The sequence below is a fragment of the Salmo salar genome, chromosome ssa17 (genome assembly GCF_905237065.1).
Source record: "Salmo salar chromosome ssa17, Ssal_v3.1, whole genome shotgun sequence".
NCBI lineage: Eukaryota > Metazoa > Chordata > Actinopteri > Salmoniformes > Salmonidae > Salmo > Salmo salar.
The window spans coordinates 62,157,594-62,181,888 of record NC_059458.1 but is presented as its reverse complement, the minus strand read 5'-3'; the positions used below and the strand labels follow the sequence as shown (position 1 = coordinate 62,181,888).

The window sequence follows — 24,295 nt, the reverse complement described above, 5'->3', positions numbered from 1 at the left end:
TTTTATGGTTTTGGTGACCCTGTCTTTGACTTGACAAAACATTACACACAACTCTTGTAAATGTACTGTCCTAACATACTCTAAATTTATGCTTTCGCCGTAAAACCTTTTTGAAATCGTAAAACGTGGTTAGATTAAGGAGATGTTTATCTTTCAAAGGGTGTAAAATAGTTGTATGTTTGAAAAATTTGAATTTTGACATTTATTTGGATTCAAATTTGCCGCTCTTGAAATGCACCTGCTGTTGATGGAGTGCACCACGGGTGGCACGCTAGCGTCCCACCTAGCCCGTAGAGGTTAAGAAGGAAAGAAATTCCACAAATTAACTTTTAACAAGGCACACCTGTTAATTGAAATGCACTCCAGGTGACTACCTCATGAAGCTGGTTGAGAGAATGCCAAGAGTGTCCAAAGCTGTCATCAAAGCAAAGGGTAGCTACTTTGAAGAATCTCAAATATAAAATATATTTAGATTTGTTTAACACTTTTTTGGTTACTACATGACTCCATATGTGTTATTTCATAGTTTTGATGTCTTCACTATTATTCTTACAATGTAGAAAATAGTTAAAACAAAGAAAGACCCTGGAATGAGTAGGTGTGTCCAAACTTTTGACTGGTACTGTATGTAAGATAGTTTTATTGAAATCAAAATACTACTAATATTATAGAGGAAGCAGTAAAGCTTCATATGACACCAACTTTTGCTAAATTGCACCTACAGTCTTAAAGGATAAGAGAAAAAAAATATTTTGGGTAAGGATAAAAAGTCACAAATAGTCCAACTTCAATTCATTTTTTCTCAATTATGCTTTAAGATACAAATGTCAAATATATGTCAACAATTATATGGATTACATTCGTGAATTGTGAGAGAACCACTGTGTTTACTGGAGTTTTCTGGCTTGTTTATTTTTGGTGGAGAAAATGTGTTCTCAGCTTCAATGGCACCAACCCAAGTAGAATCCCGTGTCACCTCGCTGCATGCGTCCTCCTTGTCCTAGTTTGTTCCCTCTGGTTCAAAATGTTTTCGAATCTTTTGCTGAGTATGACCTGAACGATTTCATGGCACTGACTGGTTTTGAAGTTGGCTGTGTGTGTGTGTGTGTGTGTGTGTGTGTGTGTGTGTGTGTGTGTGTGTGTGTGTGTGTGTGTGTGTGTGTGTGTGTGTGTGTGTGTGTGTGTGTTGTGAAAGATGTTCGTCCTGTATACTATCCATAATGAGATGCCCAAAAGGATATGGCCTCGTTTTCTGCTCGACTGGGCTGGATCAGGGCTACTGACTGGCCGGGCTAGTGCGATACCACGAGAAGCGAATTCACCGAGCGGATGTGGATGAAGCCTGAATGACCCTCTAGCTAACTTACTCATGGAAAAAATCTGTAAACTCCAGTGCCAATTCCCCTTTGCCTCAACGGATTGAAAATTCGTCGGTTTAGTGGTTGACAATCGCTGCTTTAGGTTATATAACCATGTTTGAAAGTAACAAACCAAAAAATCCATTGCGCATCTGACTGCATCAAAACAGGAGGACAGATGTTACACAAAGGAGCTGAATGTATCTGCCCTCTCATACACGCTCTTTCTCTCTTCACATTTGGCTGATGCATCAATTGTGTTGCATGTACTTTTGTTGGAGTATTCTAACCAGAATGACTGGTCTCCCTAAATCATGAGCGGGTGGAAACTGCTCATCTTTGCCACTACTACGCCTTCGGAGAGGTAACGTTATCATTATGAAAAACAGTAATTACAATGTAATAACCTGGAAAAAGCTGGGCTATGTTTCTGCAAAAGTAACATAACTTCAACGTTTTTGCTTTTATGGATTTGCTTGGTAAAACTCTTAACTGCAAACGCACTCAAATAAACTGCTTTGTCGACTAAATGCAACTACTTAGCCATCCAGGAAACAAACCTGTGCTCATGACTCCCGACTTGCTCCTTTCCTTACTCCATGAGTAAACTTGCTTTCAATGGGATGGCACGGAATTTCGTGGATTTTCTTTTTCAGGCGCCATTGTCAGTCAGTCTCAAAGAACACCAGGTAAACAACATAATAAAGAAACAAAATGTCGCTTATATCACCGACTGAAACGTGAATAAACTGTTTCCTCTAGTCCCCCTTTTTCCAGTTTTCTGGAGTTTCGTGTTTCGTCCACGGCGCTGTTTCCTTCCCTTGCTCCCGGCTGAGGACGTTGCATTTCCACGCGTGACCACTGGAGGATCCCGTCTCTCCTGCTCGAACACCGAGGTTCTCGAGGAAGCGTTGGGCGATTTGGATTGTGGGAAGTGTTGTTTTGCCGAGGAGTTTGTTTTGCGCAGCTAACAAGGACTAGCAAACTGCTAGTAACTGCTTCAGATTTTCACTTCTTGACGTTTACAAACGACTACAATCCCAGAATGCGTAACGGTTGGATATCGATGGCGGAGAGCAATGACTGAGGAGTTTGATGAAGATGTGGTATTTGAGGTTTGTGTTTTTATTCAGGCGCATATGTTCCGTTAACGCGTAGTGTAGTGTGTCAAGACGGAGTTTGTATAGGTTTTCTGATTCATTCTGCGTGATGAAATTGGCGTGGTTGACCAGACTGTCAGAGTAGCTGGCTCGCTAACGTTAGCTAGCTTATTAGAATGGCCATGAGCACCGTTTACCCATTGGCGTTTAGCTATCCCTGTTGTTATGGTAGCTGAGACATAAATCCGAACTAAATTGGCCGTGCAGCCAATCCTGCCTGACTGCTAAGTAGCTTTTCTTATCATGGGGCAGTGTGCTGTTTCATCATCATAGCTGGCGTGGAGAGTGTGTGTCTGATCGGTGCTTTATGCGACGTAGGAAGGGAATAACGTTAGCAGTTCGAAACGTCTGACAGCCTGATGTGTCAACATGTGCGCCGCCGATACCGTCCGATCATGCAAGTGAGTAACTTTAGCCCACCACGTCATGCTTGGATCGGGGTGTGTAATCGTGATAACGTATTATAGGTGGATCTATCAAGGTATGCAAATGGCTTGCTCTCCAGATGTAGAAGCACGGAGATGTTTTGGTTTTCTCTCATCCTTCGGGTGTGGAGCGTCGGCAGCTGGTTGGAAATTGGGTCAGGTGTCTCCTTGGTAAAATTGGAGCATAATGTTGGTTCTTTTTTTCTTAATTGTGGGCAAATTGTTGTTATGCCAGTGCCAGTACGTTGTCCTAGGGGCAAACAGAGGAGAGGTAGAGATCAAAAGGCCCACTTTGCTGCTGCACATCTCAATTGTAGGGAGATTGAGGTGGGAGTCTGACCTGTGATGCAGGACAGTGATTTGCTCATCCCTGCTGGCAACACACACACACACACACACACACACACACACACACACACACACACACACACACACACTAGTCCCACTTTAGGCTGAGCTTTAACACTTAATCATGTAGAACACTCTTTTATGCAAGGATTTTAGATTATTATGTTTGTTTAATTCCATCGCTGGATTGTTGTAATGGACTTTGGAGCAGATTAGGTGTAAGAAAAGGGTATTGAAAGGTATTGAAAGATGCTTAGGGCCAGGGGGAGGTTTAGGGATGGGTAGTGCACATACATAGGGTGTTCTCTACTAGGCTTTTAACGTTAACATATCTTTGCTCAGCAGAAGTTTAGCCCTTAGCTAACTTGTCCCGTGTTTCCCAAAACCCTAGCGAATCAATAAAAAAACAAGAAGCTGCACACAGTAATACAATTAGTTGCCCATGGTGACCAAGACTTGAGCAGAGAGAATAGATGATTTCCTTTTCTAGCTTGTCATCTGAGTGGCTGTTTTGCCCGCAGCATCAAGGTCTCTGTGTTTATGTATGGAAGTCAAGTGTGAAAGAGCGTGACAGAAATCTGCATGGAATGGCAAGTTGAATGGGAGAGAAGGTGGAGAATGAGTGTATGATTCCAGATGGTAATTGGAACGTAATGCTACTGCAGATCAGTGATGCTTTTCCTGCCACTTGCAGTGCCGGCTGGGTTATGACACTTCTAAGAATAGCTTCCTGTATATTGGGAAATCTGTAACAGAGAATTGGGAAGAGCAGGAACAAACAAACAAACTTTTTTTCTCTTCCCCCTCTCTCTATCTCGCTACACACTCTCCCCTCTCTCTCTATCTCGCTACACACTCTCCCCTCTCTCTCTATCTCGCTACACACTCTCCCCTCTCTCTCTATCTCGCTACACACTCTCCCCTCTCTCTCTATCTCGCTACACACTCTCCCCTCTCTCTCTATCTCGCTACACACTCTCCCCTCTCTCTCTATCTCGCTACACACTCTCCCCTCTCTCTCTATCTCGCTACACACTCTCCCCTCTCTCTCTATCTCGCTACACACTCTCCCCTCTCTCTCTATCTCGCTACACACTCTCCCCTCTCTCTCTATCTCGCTACACACTCTCCCCTCTCTCTCTATCTCGCTACACACTCTCCCCTCTCTCTCTATCTCGCTACACACTCTCCCTTCTCTATCTCGCTACACACTCTCCCCTCTCTCTCTATCTCGCTCACATCTCTCACACTCTCCCCTCTCTCTCTATCTCGCTACACACTCTCCCCTCTCTCTCTATCTCGCTACACACTCTCCCCTCTCTCTCTATCTCGCTACACACTCTCCCCTCTCTCTCTATCTCGCTACACACTCTCCCCTCTCTCTCTATCTCGCTACACACTCTCCCCTCTCTCTCTATCTCGCTACACACTCTCCCCTCTCTCTCTATCTCGCTACACACTCTCCCCTCTCTCTCTATCTCGCTACACACTCTCCCCTCTCTCTCTTTTTCCAGAACTCTCCGCTCTTCCACTACCTGCATGATCTAGGACACACAGACTTTGAGGCATGTCCCACAGTGTCTCAGGAGGACGAGTGTGGAGGAGGAGAGGGGACGACGACCTCCCTCCAGGACAGCTTGTCCAAACCCACAGTGAGTGACCCCCCCCACACACACACCCCTCACTGCTACCATAAGGAACCCCCACTATGATTCCATAGCCTTGGGGTGTTGTCAGTGTGTGCTTGACCAACTCACTGTACATTCATGCAGGCAGACAGAATGTAATTACATCTGCTATTGATTCCAAACAATGAAACATATCACACACACTAACTCATTCACACACGGCTGGCAGACAGACAAGACAGGGATCATGGAGGAAAGAGAGCAACAGATTCAGAGCAAGGTATTTGTCTTTTCCACACTATTCCAGGGATAGGGTCTGTCTATTTGGTCAAGTTTCTCTATTAGTGCTGAGGGGAGTTCCTAGTCCTGTTTAGGAAACTGTGAAAGGAAGAGTCTCTCTCTCTCTCTCTCTCTCTCTCTCTCTCTCTCTCTCTCTCTCTGTCTCTCTCTCTCTCTGTCTCTCTCTCTCTCTGTCTCTCTCTCTCTCTCTCTCTCTCTCTCTCTCTCTCTCTCTCTCTCTCTCTCTCTCTCTCTCTCTCTCTCTCTCTCTCTCTCTCTCTCTCTCTCTCTCTCTCTCTGTTATATATATATATTTTCATTCTCATTCATTGGGGCTTAATTAGATTACTGATACCTGGAGTGCATTGTGTATGTGTATGCCTCTGTGGTGTGAGTGGCTTGTGTGATACATACTGTAATATACATATGCACAATCATAGCTCTCTGCTGCTGTATAGTATGCATTCATGTTTCAGGGTTCTGGCCAGCGCGTGGTCACATGACTCTGAGTGCGTTCCTTTTCCTGCTTCTGTATTTTTTCCCGTGAGGAACAGGAAATTATGTCACATTAGCCTCCTCCAAGAACTTTCCGTCCGTCCGCGTCATGCTTCCTCTCCGAGAGCCTGTTATTCAGAGGAGCGTTTGGGAATTATTCTCGTGGAGGACTCATCATGGATATAACCTGTTTAAACATGGACATTGTTATTGGGCATTGCCATCATCCACCATTTTCAAGTAGTCACCTGGATGGGGATTCCTATGGGTTAATGGCAAAGATATGGTTATTCCTTGTCCAACTTCCTGTAGCCCAGATAGAGGTGTGTGTGTGTGCGCGCCTGTTAACATGGACGATTGCCTGGTGTATATTTGATTTCCAGACAGTCAGAGGCCAACACTGGTTATCTGCTCCTGTTTAGCACACACTGGGCCTGTTTAGCACACACTGGGCCTGTTTAGCACACACTGGGCCTGTTTAGCACACACTGGGCCTGTTTAGCACACACTGGGCCTGTTTAGCACACACTGGGCCTGTTTAGCACACACTGGACCTGAAAATCATCCACATTTGTGAATAAAATAGGATTTCAAAAATATTTGACGGCACGTGGGGCACATTGATGTTATTTTACAGAAATAAATGTCACACTAAACCAGAGCATTGTATGACATGAAATGAGGTTAGTAAGGAGAGAGAGAGAGGGAGGAATATGGGAATCTGTCAGTGTGCCATCTGAATAAAGGTTCTTTGTGCCACAATTTCCTGCTGACTGCTGACTACCAATATTGCCTTTTTGCATGTGTCATGTCACGTAAGTCACGACGAGACAGCTAACTGAAGAGAGCGAAGGCAGGACGAGGTCAGTTGAAATTTATTGGCAATAAAAAAACTTCACTGCCAGCCTGCCTAGTCTCCTCCTTCAAATCCTGGAGTCATAAGAGAGTGAGATGGAGAGAAGATCAAGCGTTGAGGATTGTTTTGTGGAAATATGGCTTCAAGATTCAGAACACACACATAATGTCACAGTCTCTTCCTCTTTCACTCCCCCTACTCTTTCTCTCTCTCTCTCTCTCTCTCTCTGAGTCTCTCTCACACTCACACATCTTTGCAGAGTATTTTTTCCATTCTCTCACACTGCAGACGGGGAGCATAAAGACTCGGGAATGTTCCCCTGGGTGACGCCAGTGGAATACTAAAGAGCAGGAGCAGGACAGGAGCAGGAAATGAACTGTACTTACTAGTGAAGTGTTGGTTGTTTGTGTCACTGTGTTTGCATTCCGCTGTCTGTGTGTTTTTCTGTGTGGCCCGTCTCTGTCTCCTGCCTTAATGTTTGGATGGGGGATATTAGATTGAGATGAGTGAGTAGTAGAGAATGAAAACGTCTACATGGGCCTCCCCCTTCACGACTAACACACACTACCCTCTCTCTGGGGGGTGGTTTAGATGCCATGTTCTGTTCCTGCTGTGGTTGGTCAGTGTAGCGTGAACGCCCAGTCCTGCAGCTCAGACTTAGACCAATAATCAATAGCCCTGCAGCCTGCTGACCAATAACACACTGCGTCCCAAACTCCCAATAACAGAAAGTCAGGGTAGAAAACGCACCCAGGCCAGTCTGGATCAATAGTAAGGGCGAAGTTGCCTTTAGACGCTGATCTTGGTTCAGTTTAGCACTTTCCACACTAATGGTTAATGTTAGGATTGGGAGAGGGTGAGCTGATCCTAGACCTTTACCGAGTGGAAACTTCTTCATGAACAACTGTAGCCTGGCTGGAACATTGAATCCCTACAGGCCTGGGTCAAAAATAGCGCACTATATATAGGGAATAGGCTGCCATTTGGGACTCAGCCTGAAATATGCCTCGTTAGTGGTGATGTTGCCTGATACTGGTAGTACCAATGACTGTATGGGATAGTACTGCTACTTTCCCAAGAAAATACTGTGAGGAAAATAAGCTATTCTCATCACTAGATTGTGTCACTCGCTATAGGCATTTTAATTCACTCACTCTTCACACTATTATGGCTAAATGAAGGGGATCAGGATTTCTAATATAGATATTTTGGAGAATTATTTGGTTAATAGCAGCATATCAAATTGTGCAGTTTAGTTGGAATGCTTATAATTACTCTGTTCGTTTGCTAGTGATTAGAATATAATTCTGTTTACTTTGTTTGTTTACAGTGAATCTCCTACTGGAGCCTGGCAAACTATCAACTAGGGGGGAATGGAGGGTGTGTGTGTGTGTAGGAGTGTGTTGGGGGGAAGTCGACACACACACACACACACACACACACACACACACACACACACACACACACACACACACACACACACCCATTGTTGGTGTCTCAAAGACCCTGTTTCCTGGGATATGCCCTGGAATGAAGAAAATGTTTCTTAGGAATGTGTGTGTGTGTGTGTGTGTTATTTGTGGTTGATGTTTGCTCTCACAGATGTTGTCTGCTGTTCGTATGAAGGATGTGTGACTTATTCATTTGCAGAATTATGCCTGGTTGATTACTCTGTTCCCCTTATTGGCTCCAGTCTCTTCCCCGCCTGACCCATCCTCCTCTGTGTTATTGGCAGGGAGGACGTCTATGGAGATTGGCTGATGCCTTGTGGAGGCGGAGCCCGTTCCACCAGGCTGCCTCTGCCCATATGCTGGAGCAGCAGCTGGTAAGGGTCACCATGGAAACCATGGGACTAACCATAGAACCAAGTGACTTCATCTCAAAGACGCATGTTCTTATATTCTTTCTCTCTGTGTCCTCTTCCTCTCCCTCATCCCTCTCTCTCCCTCCCTATAGGACTGTGTGTTTGGCCAGTACGCGGTGCAGTGTATCCTGGACCAGGATGTGTTGCTCCAGGAGGATGTGGAGCTGATCGAGCTGTTAGACCCCAGCCTGCTCACCCTGGGCGCCTCGCCCTCCGGCTCACCCAGAAGAGACAACTCCCTGCCCTGCCCGCGCCTCCTCGCCTCACCCTCGCAGGGGTACGCCCCAAACACAGATCCTAACATCGTCACAAACACATAAATATCTACATGTACACACAGCAGACACTAACATTCCATCTCTTTCTGTCTTGGTTTTCTCTTTCTTTCTCTCTCTTCCTCTTCTCTCTCAGGGACGTAGCAGTGCTGGTGGGCCTGGCTGCAGTGTTGCTAGGCCTGTCCTCTCTCTCTGCCGGGGCCTGGTCTCTGGCTGTGATCCCGTGGTGTGCTGCAGTCATGGGCTGGGTGGGGCTGCGAGGGGCGGGGCTGTGGAGACAGGGGAGGATGCAGAGGGCAGCACACGCCCAGGCCTCCGAGCTGCAGACCATGGTGCTGAACAGTAAGGCTCTGACCAGCCTGGCCCGCAAGTCCCTGAGACTGCTGCAGGAGACAGAGGTCATCTCTCGAGGGTTCACCCTGTAAGTGGACCATTTTGATCTACTATCTATCTACTTCATCCATAGTGGGAGTGTGCATCCCCACCTTCCTACTCATGTTGTAAGTGTGCATGCTAACCCTGCTGTGAGTCACATAGTCTGTCCTTAACGTTACTGTCCACTTTCACCCACTAGCACTTTCATCTACCCAACTATAAGGTTAGCACTTAGGCTAGTATCTATTATCTTAGTTTATCATTACCTGAAGGGCCCACTTTTTACCTTTCCCTGCCTGTTCCACTGACCGTTCATCCCCACCCTACTCTCTGTTCCACTGTTCAGTGTCTGTAATATTGTTGGTAGGACAGCATTGTCACTGTATTCGTCTTCATCCGTTATCGTCGTTGTTTGTTTTGTGATAGCATTTTGTCATAACCATGTCATATGTTGTTAGCACGTCCTGTTGTGTCTCAGTCATAAACGTGTTATTAGCATGTTGTTAGCATGTCGTGTTGCGTGTGCTTCCCTGCCTCTCTGGGACGTCTGCACAGTTGTATCACATTTCACTTGTCAAGTCTGCTCGACAGGGTGAGTGCGGCCAGCTCCTTTAGTAGGGCGGGGCTGGGGGCGGGGCCACGGGGGCAGCAGCTGATTGGCCTGCGCAAGGCGGTGTACCGGGCGCTCCGCTCGGCCTTCAGAGCCTCCCGCCGAGCCACTTGCCACATGCTCAAAGCATATCCTTCACACACACACACACACACACACAGAGAGAGAGAGGAAAAGGTGTTCATTTTCAAAAGAGGGGATATTGCCAGACTCAACTTATGCAGGAATTAAACAATGCAAGCACTAAAGATTGATTTCTACCAGTAACCCTTTGGTGTTACACTTGAGTGAATGTGTGTTAGAGGATATATTCTGTTTGACGAATTGGCGGGTCATTTAGTATATGAGTGTCAATCTGTGAGCTGATGGGCTCCTTAACTCGTACCCACGTACCCCCTGAACTCTGAGATCGACAATGTGACCAACTACGTGTCTGCGGTGCCTCTGAAGGAGCTGGGGATGGGCCTGGGGACAGAGCACCTGACTGACGAAGAGGCACAGGAGCTCACCGATGACTACAGCCTCCCTGCCCTCAAGGTAAGACCCACCTACCTGAACCACGAGAGGGAGAGAGAGACGGAAGGAAGATGAGATTGGGTTAGATTTTGGATGGAGAACTTGCTTTTATATAGATAGTGGAAGAAAGAGTAGAAGAGAAACATGATGAGAAAGATAGAAGAGATCATTTAGATGCAGGTCAATAGGTGAAATGAAGGGCATTGTCAGAGTGAGGGTGTTAGCTACTCTGTTTGTCCCTGTGGGCTTTCCGTCCTCCAGGTGCTGTTCCAGTTGTGGGTGGGGCAGAGCTCAGAATGTTTCCGCCGATTTGCCCTGCTGCTGTCACCACGACGACTGGAGGAGCCCAGGGAAGACTGGGTCAAAGGTGAAACCCCTCCTCCGCCCATACACCGCTCTGTTGCCACGGTGACACAGCCTCTCCACGGTGCCCTGGCCGGTTGCCTAGGCGACCTGCAGCGTAGCTACGAGTTCCACCGGTACTTTGAGACGCAGCACCGGACGCAGGGCTCGGACAGGGTGGGGCGCGCTCAACAGAAATGCAGAGAGCTCAACACACTGCACACGTCTGTACGTAGCCTGCAGCTGCATCTCAGGGCCCTGCTCAACGAGTGAGTCAAACCTAAACCCTTACTCAACCCTCGCCCTCCTAACCCTAACACCTGTTACTCCATACCCTCCTCACCCCTCAGTCTACAGCCGTCAGTATTCTTCAGTTTGGCTGGTGCATAGCCGAACTCGGCAAGGTGAAATGAACGAGAGTGCTTGCATACTCCCTTAAAGGACCTTCTCTTGAAAAACGTGGCAATAGTATTGTTTGTCCATTTTGAGATGCCGTAGCACTATACACTTCCTCAAAATAGTCTAAGTTAATGTAAGATAACTCAAGAAATCTGTCATTAATTTTGAAGTTTTTGCAGAGGAGATCTTAGTCACACAATTTTACATCGAACTAAGATGTTTGGTGCAGTATTTCTCAATGAAAAAATGTCCATGAATGAATGTCTCGTTGAATGACAACAGAAACTGTATCGAAGAATCCCTATTGTTGACCAATCTCTTACGAAGGGCCGTAGACTTCGGCTTGCCTTGAGAAAAATGTTGTGTGCTGAAGTCCAAAACCAACTAAAGCGTCACAGAATGTAGTCATAATATATGCACAAACTCGTTCGAACTGTTTCGGCTGGGAAGCCCCCTTTCCTTACCCCACTCGCCCCATCCTCCTCTCCCATCCTCTCCTCACCCCTCCTCCCCTAACCCTCCCCTCATCTCACCTCCTCTTCCCCCCACTAGGATGATTATCCTGGAGGATGACCTGGAGAAGCTGATGGTGACTAAGGAGGCGGTGGAGGTGACTGTGGAGGGCTACCAGGACCTCCAGGAGCGTCTCGGCCACCTGCAGCCCCACATGCAGGCCAGCGCCGGATGCTGGGAGGACACCGTGGGCCAAGTGGAGCGCATGCTGAGGAGAGCTAACACCTGCCCAGGTGAAGAACACACACTGCCTTTATTAGGCTTAGGTAGTTAACGCAGCTGACCAGTTGAGAGGTGAATGGCCCTGATATTGGGTCTGAATACTGGACCCCCCCCCCCAGGTTTCCATGGTTACAGTGGAAGGGTTATTTTTGGTCAGTACTCCCCCCACGCCCAGCCCAGAGACTATTCAGAGTCAGTGAGGAAGTGGCTCCTTCAAATATAGGATAAGAACCAGACCTCACAGGGAAGGGAGGGAGGGAACAATGGCCTAGTTTCACCACAGACTGTTTCAGCACATTTTAGAGGTCTACTCTTTGTGAACAGGGAGCAGGTTGACTGACTCAAGAGATCTGATACACAAACAGATAATTGCGTAGGGTGGTGTGTCTCCATTTGAGTGTGTGTGTGTACACTTACCTGTATGTGTGTGTAATACGTTCTATCCATCCTTTCTCTTTCAGGAACTCCTGATGGTCCAGAGCAGTGTCTCCCTCCTGTGCCATGCACCCCTGCCCCAACCTACACCCTCATCCTGGACAGGGACCCCGTGCCTGAGGAGCAGGTACTGAACCTCACCACTCACTGTGGATCTACACACACACACACACACAAAACTAGGTGCCTGTAGTGTGTGTCTTTATGTGTAATGGGTCTTTCCTGCCCTCTGATTGGCCAGGAGCTAGAAGCGTACGTGTCGGACTCGGAGGATGAGAACGGGTGGGCGGGGTCGGTGGTTGACATGCTGTCTCCCGAGGAACGAGAGCGCCACCGGCGGGAGAGGGAGGAGTCTCAGCGCGTCCTATCGGAGCTCAAAGCCGTGCTGGGCCAGCGGGCGTCCGAGGGCGAGAGGAGGAAGTGGAAACAGCTGCTCTTCAACGACCAAGGTCTCGCTCCGCCTACCCACTTTGCAGCTCTCTGCCTCTGCCGCTCCTTTAGTTCTCTGTCTCTCTCATTTCATGTGGTCGTTTAATGATGTGTTTATTTTGTCTACCAGCGGCGGTGATGCCTATAGTTTCCGCTGAAACTCCTATAGAATCCCAGACGCCCTCCGACCCATTGGACACTCTGACCCTTGTGGGCGTGGCCAAACCAGGTGTTGTTGAGCGAAACTACCTATCGGAAAAGGTGAACGACGAGGAGGAAGACTGGGTCAGGGACGAGCGCCCCCTCACAGAGGCAGAGGAAAAAGCACTTACAGAGTTCTGCTGTGGTGAGGCGGAGGAAAAGGGGGAGGAGGGTGAAGGTTCTGTCCCAGACGGGACGGGCGGGGCGCAGCTCTACCAATACGACGGGCTGCCTGACCAGGGGGCAGGACTAAATGGGCCCGACCTTATATTGCAGCCCCGGATCCCCGCCATCACGGTGATGGACAGGCTGACAGAACTACACGGCTCGGCGGCGCTCAGCTTTAATTCCGCCCTCGCCGCCCAGGTGGCAGCACGTTCATACACCTTCGCCAACATGGAGGAGCAGACGTTTGGAGACAGCGGAGAAGAGGATGAGGGAGAGACGCGTTCGCAGCCTGATGGACAGACATGTGAGAAGAACTAGTCTAAACCCTCCTGCTTTACGGAGCTTTGAACAGAACAGTTATGGACAGACAGGCTCCTGTATTTATGTCTGACCTCACTCCTGGGTTATTTACTGCGGCTGTCCGTTTCCTTGGCTCCATGGCTCTCTGTCATGTCTTCGTGTGTGTGTGTGTGTGTGTGTGTGTGTGTGTGTGTGTGTGTGTGTGTGTGTGTGTGTGTGTGTGTGTGTGTGTGTGTGTGTGTGTGCGTGCATGATTGGGTGAGAGAGCATTGTGTGTGTGCGTGCATGATTGGGTGAGAGAGCATTGTGTGTATGCGACATCTGAGTGTGTTTGTGAGTTTTAAGAAGAGCACTACACCACTTTCTGTTACTCCTCCACCCATGTGTCCATACTTTACCCACAATACCCCTGTGGCCGCTCTCCTGTGCTACTCAGGTACCAGAACCACAAGACAAACTCTGACCTCACCGTCACAAGGTCTTCAGTTTAACCCTAAGGATCCCCTGTAGCTATTGGAGGCAGAGAGACTTGGTTATAGCATCAATTACATTTTCTCTAACTATTGACCAGTACCTTTCCGTGGTATGTCAATGTTGCCTAACAGTTTAGCATATTGATGTCTGAGTCAAAAGGCCTAATTAGCTAAATTATTATTATAATTTTTACCAAATCACTCTCTATGACTCCTGTATATGACTCCTGTATTGACAGGCAGAGTCTGATGTGTGGATGTTGAACATGTGCACGGCAGCCCAGGGCAGAATGCTCAGGTACTGAATCACTGACCGGGGGCTGAACGTAAGATGTTACTATACACACACACACACACACACACACACACACACACACACACACAGATGTTATTGCACACACACACCACGCTGTCAAAGAGGAAGGAGAGGTACATTTCAAAGAGAGCAGAGCAAAGCTATTTTATTACCACTGTTTTATTTCTGGTCTGCCTCTATGAGTCTGCACTTCTACACACTCCCCGCCTCAATAGGAATGGCCATATAACTGCAAAGATGTGTTGGCTAAAACATCTGTCACTCAACCCACAGCAACCAATGAGCAGACGGAGACGTCAGAGAGAAGGGTGGACATAGTTGCCCTTGTAAAATGGACTAGCCTACCAGATGTGGAAATATTTTTACATATTGTATGTTGTTTTTATTTGAGAGATGAATATGGTCAGGCAGTGGATTGCTGTTAAATGAAATTCATCCCCATCCACTAATGAACCAAACATATTCACAGTGCTTATTTCCCCAATGGTCTCGTCAAGTGCTCATCTGATGCAGGATACAGGATCAGTGATGCCTCAATGAAGAGGCCATGAGGGGATGACAACTGGGTGATTATTGAGGTAAAGTGTTGTACTACCTCATGCCATCCCTACTCCACCTACTATGAAATCTGTTCCGCGGGTGTCTGTAACTCCCCATCTACTACATGTATCTCTGATCTGAATGGTCTGCTGTATCAGAACGTTTTGGTTCTGTCTTGTGTACATCTGTAAATGTTTCCATGGAGATTGTACCACTGTATCTGGGGCGGCAGGTAGCCTAGTGGTTAGAGCGTTGCTGGATCGAATCCCTGAGCTGATGAGGTAAAAATCTGTCGTTCTGCCCCTGAAGAAGGCAGTTAACCCACTGTTCCTCGGTAAGCAGTCATTGTAAATAAGAATTTGTTCTTAACTGACTTGCCTAGTTAAAGGTTACATTTAAAAAATAAAAATAAATTCTCAGCATCTGTATTTCCATAATGCTCCCTCACTAGAATGTGATCCAACTCTATTGATTTGGGGATTGAGTTTGGGACAGTTATTACGGAGTGTCCTGGAAACAACTACCGTTGATTACAATTAATTAGAGTGATGATCGAAGGACAGCATGTGCTTATTGACTGCACCGATGATTCCGCTTGTGTTTGTCCGAGGGTGTCTGTCCCCCACCCACTCACCGTGTCTGCCTTGCCTAGTCTTGCCTCCCATCCCTCCCCCACATGTCCACTTCCTGAAGTGAGTTCTGTGCCTCCTACATTTCATTTGTAAAATAAAATGCTATTCTGGAGCTGACTGTGTCTCTCTTTTTATATCGGTCTCTTTCTTTCTCCCTGTCTCTCTCAGCTGCCTGAGACTGACCCTAACCCCAGGGGGAAGGGGGTTAAAGTCAGCGTAGTGTGAGGGTTACCTGATCTTTTGTGGAGACCCAAATATGTCTGACCTAGAACGCTGGGGATCCCTGTACCACATGTAGATCCTGACCCAGCGCGTAGAGACACACACACACACGTCTCTCACACATTTAAATGCATTTAGCTGTTGTGAATAGTCCCAGGTTAACTTCCTATACAATTAGTGTGTGTCTGTGTGAAACTGAAACCTCAACGGTCTGACTGAGGTAGACCAAATAGCCCCTCTAGCTTTTTTCTGTGTGTCCCTGTGGGAGTGTGTGCCCCAGTATCAGCCACCCTGTGAAACACAAGCCCAATCAGTCCATGCTAGACAGGCTGCTGGAGAACAGAAAGAGCGGGAGCTGTCTGACATAATGAGGTTTTCCCTGGTGTGGAAGTACAGAAGGAGGTATTATTAGGGGCAGAGCAAAAAATGTCCATCTTCACATTGCAAAAGCCACATTGAGACTGAACAGAGCAGTAGTGTGTGTCCCCAACAACCGAGCTGTCCAATCATTTTAAAAGGATGTACTTCCATCCCTCTCTCCCCAAAGAACCATGGAGCAGGCAGGCACAGCTTCCTGTCTTCATTGAATTAGCCTTAGCATCCTTAAACAACCAGCAGGCATCATGGCAATACGCTGAACTGGCTTCCTCTCCTAATATCCGGAGACTTCCGATTAAAGGTGAAACTGAAATGAATGGTGGAAGCATACTACTGGGGATTTGTTGCTTCCTCACCTGGCTTTCCCAGTTCTCCCAGCTCATTGGAAGGAGCCTAGGGCAGGGAGCATGGAGTCGGCTATTCTTGAGAGAATGTGTAAACTGGTTGCAATAGAGTTCTTGTTGCGTGGTGACTGACGATTATTAAATTGCTCCTGCTGCTGGAATAAGTGTATGGAAATATATGGGCCCTTCTCCAAATCCTTTGTTATCTAATATTAATACATGCTGCCATCTAGCGGCCAATATTTTTCTCATTCGTAATAATACAAAGTAAAGGTTATTAAGATGTATAGTACAACATACATTCACATATTGTTTTAACACATTAACCAGGTTTGTTGAATCGGGGCTGTTCACTGTGTATGATATTTTGTCTCTGGGGATACATATTTTGGGATAATTGTGATGGTGATCAATGAATGAATTCCGACAGCAACTTTGCATTCAGCAAGCACAGCACGCGCTCAGCTGACTCGGCAACTTCCTCACTCACCTTACCCACAAACCACCGCGCTTCCTTTTCCACTAACGCCTGCAGTCATGGCGGATGTGGTGCAGGAGAATGTACCGGAGCAGAAGCTCGAAGAAGAGACGGTCCTGAACGGAGATGCAGAAGAGAAAGAGGAGGTAGACCCTTCCGAGGAGACAGCCAAGAAGAAGAAGAAAAAGAAGAAGAAGAAGTCGGTAGGCCCCGGTAAGAGTTACAGACCGGCCAGTTACCGTTGAGCCGTGCGTGCCTAGGGATGAGTGTGCCTTGTGAATCGTGCGCCAGGCCTTATGAAACACGCCTCGCTCTCATAACACACCCGTAGCTAGATAGCTAAGCATGGGGCGAGACTTCTGTCAATCCGACAACCGCGCCGAAATGTCAGTAAACAGACGGAAATAGTCATACAAACAAACTTAGTAGTTAGTTAGCTGACTAGATATCTTGCTAGCTTAGCCGCAGTTCGTAGTCATTTGCTGGCAGGTTCCACAAGTCGCTAGCAAGTTCAAAGCCAAGTTTTGATGTTTCATAATGTGTTGTGGAATGCTGTTATGTTACCGTTAGCTTTCTTACATAACGTCAACGCCACAATAGTTTCATTCCACAGACTTCGATGATCGAGGTTGTAACTATGATCTGTTTCATAATAACTTATATATTTAACACTGACTAGTTACGCATGATTGACCACAATGATTGTCCCGCTGCCTGCTAGCTAGCTATGAAATGTCAAGATACTGTTTGATTCAGACAGCATGCTCACTGAACTCTGCAAACTTAATGCTGACATAACGTTATCCTCAGCATGTGCTATTTCGAGCAACCCATCTTCTTGTAACAAGCTCAACTAGCTACAGCTCGCATGCATTTTTCTAATGGATGTCAGACAGTTGCCCTTTAAATTGACAAACACAACATTTAGCTTGTAATATGTGTGTTTACATCAGTAAAGCAGGCTTAGTTGCGTGGGTGTGTGCTGGCCCCCAAGGTTATACACAGATGTTAATACTCTCCCCTCTTCTGCCAAGTCCCTGACCTCGGGGATACACTTTGCGGAATGGGATCATTGTCCACAGTCCAAAAGGATCACTTCCCTGCTGGACAGTACCTTCCCTTGCACGCACATCAAACATCTCTCATCCTCCCCTCCCCCGGGTCTCCTGGATGCTCTCTGTTGTCATGGAGCTGTGGTCGCCACGGCCGCCATGTCGTGGTTAGTAAGATGTATAGGATGAGCTCACCCATGTGTATCTGTCTCTGTGCAATTTATGACTGCAGCAGCTGGCACCGAGGCTGAGGGCAATGGAGTGGCTGACGTGACACAACAGCTGGAGAAGCAGGCCCTGGAGGACAAAGAGAAAGAAGACGACGGGGAGGATGGTAAGAGACCGTAACAGTATTCTACCTTAGCCTAATACTAGGCAGCCCCTGACCCAGAACCACATGGGCCGAGATCCAACCATGGCTCCTCACACCCTGCTGCGGAGCAGCTGATCTGGGTTCAGTCCTGTTGTTGCGCCCTGTGACCCAAATCCTAACCACCCTTAACCATCCGCATGTCTGACCCATAAGGACATCGCAGAGATGACCTCACACATAACTACATACACATCTACCAATACATGGCTTGCTGGGAGCTGATAAACTCTTGTGACATTTGAATATGACTAAATGACTTCAAATTCCTCCCCTTTTCTCTCAGATGGAGACGAGGGGGAGAACTCGGCAGGCAAAAAGAAGAAGAAGAAGAAAAAGAAGAAAGGACGTGAGTTGATCTTATTTCATTTGACACTTGAGAGTTATGGCTTTCACTTTGTCTGGTCATGTATAGGGTGTAATGGGAGAGTAGACTATGAGCTAGTGATGGATATGACTGGCTGGCTCTCTGCCGTACTGCTGCACTCTGGAGCATAACCCTGCAGCCTTCTGAGTGCCTCCCCCCTCAGGTCCTCAGGCTAATGGGCACGTTTGGCTTTTCCCTGAATATTGCTGTCACCTCTGGAATTCCAACTCAAACCTTCTAGATAGTTTATTAACTAGTAATGAACGGTTATGTGACTGTTTGTTTCTTCCGGTCTTTCACAGCCAAAGTTCAGACTGACCCTCCGTCTGTGCCCATCTGTGACTTGTATCCAAGTGGCGTTTTCCCCATTGGACAGGAGTGTGAATACCCTCCATTACAGGATGGGTAAGATTCATACACACAATCTCACAAACACCTACTCTTGGCTTGGTGTGTGGTTTGTACTTGGTTACTGTGGAAATGGGGCCCAGCCTCTTATTTCCCCGGCCACTGTGTTATACTGGAGTGGCAGCTCCTCTGATCATCATGCTATACCTGTCCAACCTTCAACACAAACTGGTAGCTACCAGAGAGACTGGGGAGGGAGGTTTGAGTTTGTTCTGAAATAAACAGTGCTGCCTGGCATACATGCATCAGTCAGTGTGGTTATCAAACAGAAGTGACAGGGTGATTCTTCACCTTGGATCTCTTCACTGATGTGAAACTCATTGACATAAAGGGCTCTAAAAGATGCGCTATGCAGAAATCACTCCGCCATTTCCTGGTTGCTAAAATTCTAATAGTTTCCCTAATTTCAGTTTGTGACAAAATAAGCAAGTATAGTGTAGAGAATCATTGTACAAGCTTAACTGCTGTAAAATATATTTTCATACACCAAAATATTGTCATTTGAGGTGGTTTACAAAACAAAACTTAACAGGAAGCATAGAAATATCGCACATAGAACAGATCTACCGCTTCTTACTCTTGCGTTCAATGAGAATGACAGATCTATAACACACTTTTCTATGTGAATTTGGTCAGGTCGCTGAAAAAGTTGCAGCTTGAGCAAAACCCAAAACGCGGTTGTCGTCCTCAGCATTATTTCTTTGGTTTATCCTCTAGCCATGCTTGCATTGATTCCCCCTCAGTCACGGTGCTGGGTGGGGGAGTAAGATGTATGCGTGGGCCCTAACCTGTTGTTGATCCTCCAGGTAGTCGTGCAATGACAAAATGTTTGTGTTTGCTAACTTCATTGCTGATTCCCCTTGTGAATTTCACGCACAGTGATGGGAAGAACAGTGTCTGTGTGTGCTGACCGCTAACCTTGTTGCTGATTCCTCTTGGTGCAGGCGTACCGCGGCGTGGAGGACCACCAATGAAGAGAAGCGGGTTCTGGACAAGGCCAACGAGGAAATATGGAGCGACTTCAGACAGGCTGCTGAGGCCCATAGACAGGTCCGCCAGCACGTCCGCAGCTTCATCAAACCTGGCATGACCATGATCGACATCTGGTGAGCCTTCATCTTCATCACAGCTGAGATGTTGCTTCCTATTCTTTCTATTTGTCAGTCTTTTTCCCTTGCATTCCATCTCTTTTGCATACGTCCGTTCTTGCGCTTTCATCCCTTCATTATCAATTTATCCCATCTCTTTCTGTATAACTCATTTCTCTGTGCGTGTGTCTCTGTGTTTAAGTGAGCGGTTGGAGAACTGTTCCAGGAAGTTGATCAAGGAGAATGGTCTGAATGCAGGCCTGGCCTTCCCCACCGGCTGCTCTCTGAACAACTGTGCGGCTCACTACACCCCTAACGCCGGAGACCCCACCGTACTGCAGTACGACGACGTCTGCAAGATCGACTTCGGAACACACATCAACGGTACACCCCTGCCACAGTACACACACGGTTCAGCTGACACACACATCAAAACATACTTGACACACAACTGACCATGTAGGATGCTGTGCTCACTCCCACTGTGTTTTCAGGTCGGATCATTGACTGTGCCTTCACCGTCACGTTCAACCCAAAGTATGACAAACTGCTGGAGGCCGTGAGAGACGCCACCAATACTGGAATCAAGGTCCGACATCCATTCACACGCCATCCATTCCCGAGGCCGCTTGATATAATTTGAAGTGTAGTTCAAATGTTCAGTCTCATCTCAATCATGCTTCATCATTCTGCAGTGTGCTGGAATCGACGTGCGTCTGTGTGACGTTGGAGAGAGAATTCAGGAAGTGATGGAGTCGTACGAGGTGGAGATTGACGGCAAAACATACCAAGGTACTGAGCTACTGAATACATACATACATACATACATACATACATAGTGAATTTGTTGTAATTTATGATGGAAGATAATTCCTCACAAATGTTAATTTGGATAATTTCCAGTGAAGCCAATCAGAAACCTGAACGGCCACTCAATTGGCCAGTACAGGATACATGCCGGCAAGACTGTCCCCATTGTCAAAGGAGGAGAAGCAACCAGGATGGAGGTGTGTATCTGTCTTACTGAGCAAGAAGGGAGGCGAGGTTAGAAAGGGCTGCTGAGTTAATGGTGTGCTGTGGGAGGGTGACTGGGTAATGATGTGCTGTGGGAGGGTGACTGGGTAATGATGCTGAGTTAATGGTGTGCTGTGGGAGGGTGACTGGGTAATGATGCTGAGTTAATGGTGTGCTGTGGGAGGGTGACTGGGTAATGATGCTGAGTTAATGGTGTGCTGTGGGAGGGTGACTGGGTAATGATGCTGAGTTAATGGTGTGCTGTGGGAGGGTGACTGGGTAATGATGCTGAGTTAATGGTGTGCTGTGGGAGGGTGACTGGGTAATGATGCTGAGTTAATGGTGTGCTGTGGGAGGGTGACTGAGTAATGATGCGCTGTGGGAGGGTGACTGAGTAATGATGTGCTGTGGGAGGGTGACTGAGTAATGATGTGCTGTGGGAGGGTGACTGAGTAATGATGCACTGTGGGAGGGTGACTGAGTAATGATGTGCTGTGGGAGGGTGACTGAGTAATGATGCACTGTGGGAGGGTGACTGAGTAATGATGTGCTGTGGGAGGGTGACTGAGTAATGATGTGCTGTGGGAGGGTGACTGAGTAATGATGTGCTGTGGGAGGGTGACTGAGTAATGATGTGCTGTGGGAGGGTGACTGAGTAATGATGCACTGTGGGAGGGTGACTGAGTAATGATGTGCTGTGGGAGGGTGACTGAGTAATGATGTGCTGTGGGAGGGTGACTGAGTAATGATGCGCTGTGGGAGGGTGACTGAGTAATGATGTGCTGTGGGAGGGTGACTGAGTAATGATGTGCTGTGGGAGGGTGACTGAGTAATGATGTGCTGTGGGAGGGTGACCGAGTAATGATGCTTAGTTAATGGTGTGCTGTGGGAGGGTGACTGAGTAATGATGCACTGTGGGAGGGTGACTGAGTAATGGTGCGCTGTGGGAGGGTGACTGAGTAATGATGTGCTGTGGGAGGGTGACTGAGTAATGATGTGCTGTGGGAGGGTGACTGAGTAATGATGTGCTGTGGGAGGGTGACTGAGTAATGATGCGCTGTGGGAGGGTGACTGAGTAATGATGTGCTGTGGGAGGGTGACTGAGTAATGATGTGCTGTGGGAGGGTGACTGAGTAATGATGTGCTGTGGGAGGGTGACTGAGTAATGATGTGCTGTGGGAGGGTGACCGAGTAATGGTGTGCTGTGGGAGGGTGACTGAGTAATGGTGCACTGTGGGAGGGTGACTGAGTAATGGTGCGCTGTGGGAGGGTGACTGAGTAATGATGTGCTGTGGGAGGGTGACTGAGTAATGATGTGCTGTGGGAGGGTGACTGAGTAATGATGCGCTGTGGGAGGGTGACTGAGTAATGATGTGCTGTGGGAGGGTGACTGAGTAATGATGTGCTGTGGGAGGGTGACTGAGTAATGATGTGCTGTGGGAGGGTGACTGAGTAATGATGCGCTGTGGGAGGGTGACTGAGTAATGATGTGCTGTGGGAGGGTGACTGAGTAATGATGTGCTGTGGGAGGGTGACTGAGTAATGATGTGCTGTGGGAGGGTGACCGAGTAATGATGTGCTGTGGGAGGGTGACCGAGTAATGATGTGCTGTGGGAGGGTGACTGAGTAATGATGCACTGTGGGAGGGTGACTGAGTAATGGTGCGCTGTGGGAGGGTGACTGAGTAATGATGCTGAGTTAATGGTGTGCTTAAGAACCAATTAGCCAGTAACACAATACCTGCATGCCTGATTTGGTGTCGTCGATGATCAAGGAATTTCTATAACAGGATTGCCTGCCCCCGTGTATTTGGTTGACTGCAGCAGTGTCCTCCTACCCCAATAAGTGTCCTTTTTCTGACTGATACCCTCTTTTGCACCACCAGGAGGGAGAGGTGTACGCCATCGAGACGTTTGGCAGCACAGGGAAGGGCGTGGTCCATGATGACATGGAGTGTTCTCATTACATGAAAAACTTTGATGTGGGACACGTCCCAATCAGGTAAGTTGGTTGCCTGTGTGAACACTGGACTGTGTATTCCACCCTCTATCTCTACCCCTCTCTCTCCCCCTTCCTCCCCCCAGACTCCCCCGGGCGAAGCACCTGTTGAACGTGATCAACGAGAACTTTGGCACGCTGGCGTTCTGCCGGCGCTGGCTGGACCGGCTGGGGGAGAGCAAGTACCTGATGGCCCTGAAGAACCTGTGCGACCTGGGCATCGTGGACCCCTACCCCCCGCTCTGCGACACCAAGGGCTCCTACACCGCCCAGTTCGAGCACACCATCCTGCTCAGGCCCACCTGCAAAGAGGTGGTGAGCCGAGGGGACGACTATTGAATACTGAACCCAACCTCATTCAAACTGCACCACAACCCCTCCGCCCCAATACAGAGAATAGACACACTGAACCATCTACCTGCACTCCAACAGAAAAACAGCATCTAAATACAGGACCTTCCTTTTGGTCTCTTCTCATTTCTCCCACCTTGGCAGAGAGCAGCCAGTAAGGGCTATGAAAAATGCTGCTGTAAGGTACCCCCACAATGCATTTTTACCGCTACTTAATAGCGAGCATGGAGGGACTAGCTTATGTAGCAGCGGCTGAATCTTTATTTCCCTTTTATTTTTGGTGACATTGAACCACAAAGCTTAGTCGTCATTTTCCCCCTTGCTAGAGGGATCTGTGGACACAGTGGTGTCTCTACAATCTTCTGAAGCCGGAACTGCCATACAATCTCAAACTGTTACAGTTCAACTGCTTAGAACACCCAGTATTTAGACCCAGTAAGAATGTGAAGAAACAAACCTTTTCTTACCAAAATAAGTACCCTCCTCTCCCTCGAAGTATGCATAGGGCCTGGAGTGTGACCTGATCAGGAAAAACTCCTGGCCCTTACTGCTATACAGTTCCTGGTTCAGACTGACCCTACAGTGTTCTGGTCATTGGGTCCTGACTGTCACTTGATTGCTCGTCAGAACCCTGAAATTGTACAACTCTTCCCCTTTCGAGTTCTGGCTGGGAACGCTGACGACTAGACAACCATGCATCTACAGCTGTATGTTTGGCTTCATGATACAGGGAGGGGACTGCACTCATCTAAGAAACAAATACTGGAGAAGCGATTTGTAAAATATCTTTGAAATGGCTGCTGCCACTATATGTACCCAAATGTAGTGCTTCATTTTGAATTCCCTGGAAGTGTTTTTGTAAGAAGAAAACTATTGAAATAAAAAAAATCTCTGTATTCCTTCACTGGGAAGATATCCTTGATTGGCTACATTTTGTTTTATTTAACTAGGCAAGTCAGTTAAGAACAAATTCTTATTTACAATGACAGCCTACACGGGCCAATTGTGCACTGCCCAATCACGGCTGGTTGTGACGCCTCTAGCACTGAGATGCAGTCTTAGACAG

At 47.5% G+C, this 24,295-nt stretch overlaps 3 protein-coding genes across 8 annotated transcripts in view; 2 read left to right on the top strand and 1 right to left on the bottom strand.

Annotated features, from left to right (window-relative positions):
- LOC106576296 (FYVE, RhoGEF and PH domain-containing protein 6) overlaps window positions 1–2,201 on the bottom strand; it is a 28,296-nt gene extending 26,095 nt beyond the window's left edge. For both annotated transcript variants that reach the window (XM_045699910.1, XM_014153387.2), the window contains exon 1: window positions 1,919–2,201. In XM_045699910.1, the coding sequence (XP_045555866.1) occupies window positions 1,919–1,928 (10 nt within the window). In that variant the 5' untranslated portion in view covers window positions 1,929–2,201. The remainder of the gene's footprint in view (window positions 1–1,918) is intronic.
- LOC106576297 (vezatin) lies at window positions 1,299–15,271 on the top strand. 4 transcript variants are annotated; one of them, XM_014153391.2, is made up of 12 exons: window positions 1,299–1,722; window positions 4,806–4,943; window positions 8,285–8,374; window positions 8,506–8,690; window positions 8,825–9,109; window positions 9,643–9,801; window positions 10,063–10,210; window positions 10,451–10,800; window positions 11,483–11,676; window positions 12,127–12,227; window positions 12,342–12,549; window positions 12,660–15,271. In XM_014153391.2, the coding sequence occupies exons 3-12, from the start codon at window positions 8,357–8,359 to the stop codon at window positions 13,214–13,216; spliced, it is 2,205 nt and encodes a 734-aa protein (XP_014008866.2). In that variant the 5' UTR covers window positions 1,299–1,722; window positions 4,806–4,943; window positions 8,285–8,356; the 3' UTR covers window positions 13,217–15,271. The 4 variants fall into 4 exon arrangements, with proteins under 4 accessions (XP_014008866.2, XP_014008864.2, XP_014008865.2 ...); XM_014153389.2 differs by lacking the exon at window positions 1,299–1,722 and adding an exon at window positions 2,210–2,473; XM_014153390.2 differs by lacking the exon at window positions 1,299–1,722 and adding an exon at window positions 2,496–2,919 and having other exon boundaries at window positions 9,655–9,801.
- A 1,334-nt stretch (window positions 15,272–16,605) lies between these two features.
- LOC106576295 (methionine aminopeptidase 2) lies at window positions 16,606–24,149 on the top strand. Of its 2 annotated transcripts, none has more exons than XM_045699909.1 (11): window positions 16,606–16,794; window positions 17,869–17,967; window positions 18,290–18,352; window positions 18,673–18,775; window positions 19,723–19,884; window positions 20,069–20,250; window positions 20,361–20,455; window positions 20,562–20,658; window positions 20,770–20,873; window positions 22,766–22,881; window positions 22,965–24,149. In XM_045699909.1, exons 1-11 carry the CDS (start codon window positions 16,641–16,643, stop codon window positions 23,215–23,217), a joined length of 1,428 nt encoding a protein of 475 aa, XP_045555865.1. In that variant the 5' UTR covers window positions 16,606–16,640; the 3' UTR covers window positions 23,218–24,149. The 2 variants fall into 2 exon arrangements, with proteins under 2 accessions (XP_045555865.1, XP_014008861.1); XM_014153386.2 differs by having other exon boundaries at window positions 17,866–17,967.
- Window positions 24,150–24,295: the final 146 nt, after the last annotated feature.

Excerpts from the sequence above, each read along its gene's own strand:
- LOC106576295 (XM_014153386.2), top strand. The coding sequence starts at position 16,641 with ATGGCGGATGTGGTGCAGGAGAATGTACCGGAGCAGAAGCTCGAAGAA. Across the intron at positions 16,795-17,865 it reads GAAGAAGTCGGTAGGCCCCG|CAGCTGGCACCGAGGCTGAG; the intron begins GTAAGAGTTACA and ends TTATGACTGCAG. Across the intron at positions 18,353-18,672 it reads GAAGAAAAAGAAGAAAGGAC|CCAAAGTTCAGACTGACCCT; the intron begins GTGAGTTGATCT and ends GGTCTTTCACAG.
- LOC106576297 (XM_014153388.2), top strand. The coding sequence starts at position 2,878 with ATGTGTCAACATGTGCGCCGCCGATACCGTCCGATCATGCAA. Across the intron at positions 9,110-9,642 it reads ATCTCTCGAGGGTTCACCCT|TCTGCTCGACAGGGTGAGTG; the intron begins GTAAGTGGACCA and ends TCACTTGTCAAG. Across the intron at positions 10,211-10,450 it reads ACAGCCTCCCTGCCCTCAAG|GTGCTGTTCCAGTTGTGGGT; the intron begins GTAAGACCCACC and ends TCCGTCCTCCAG.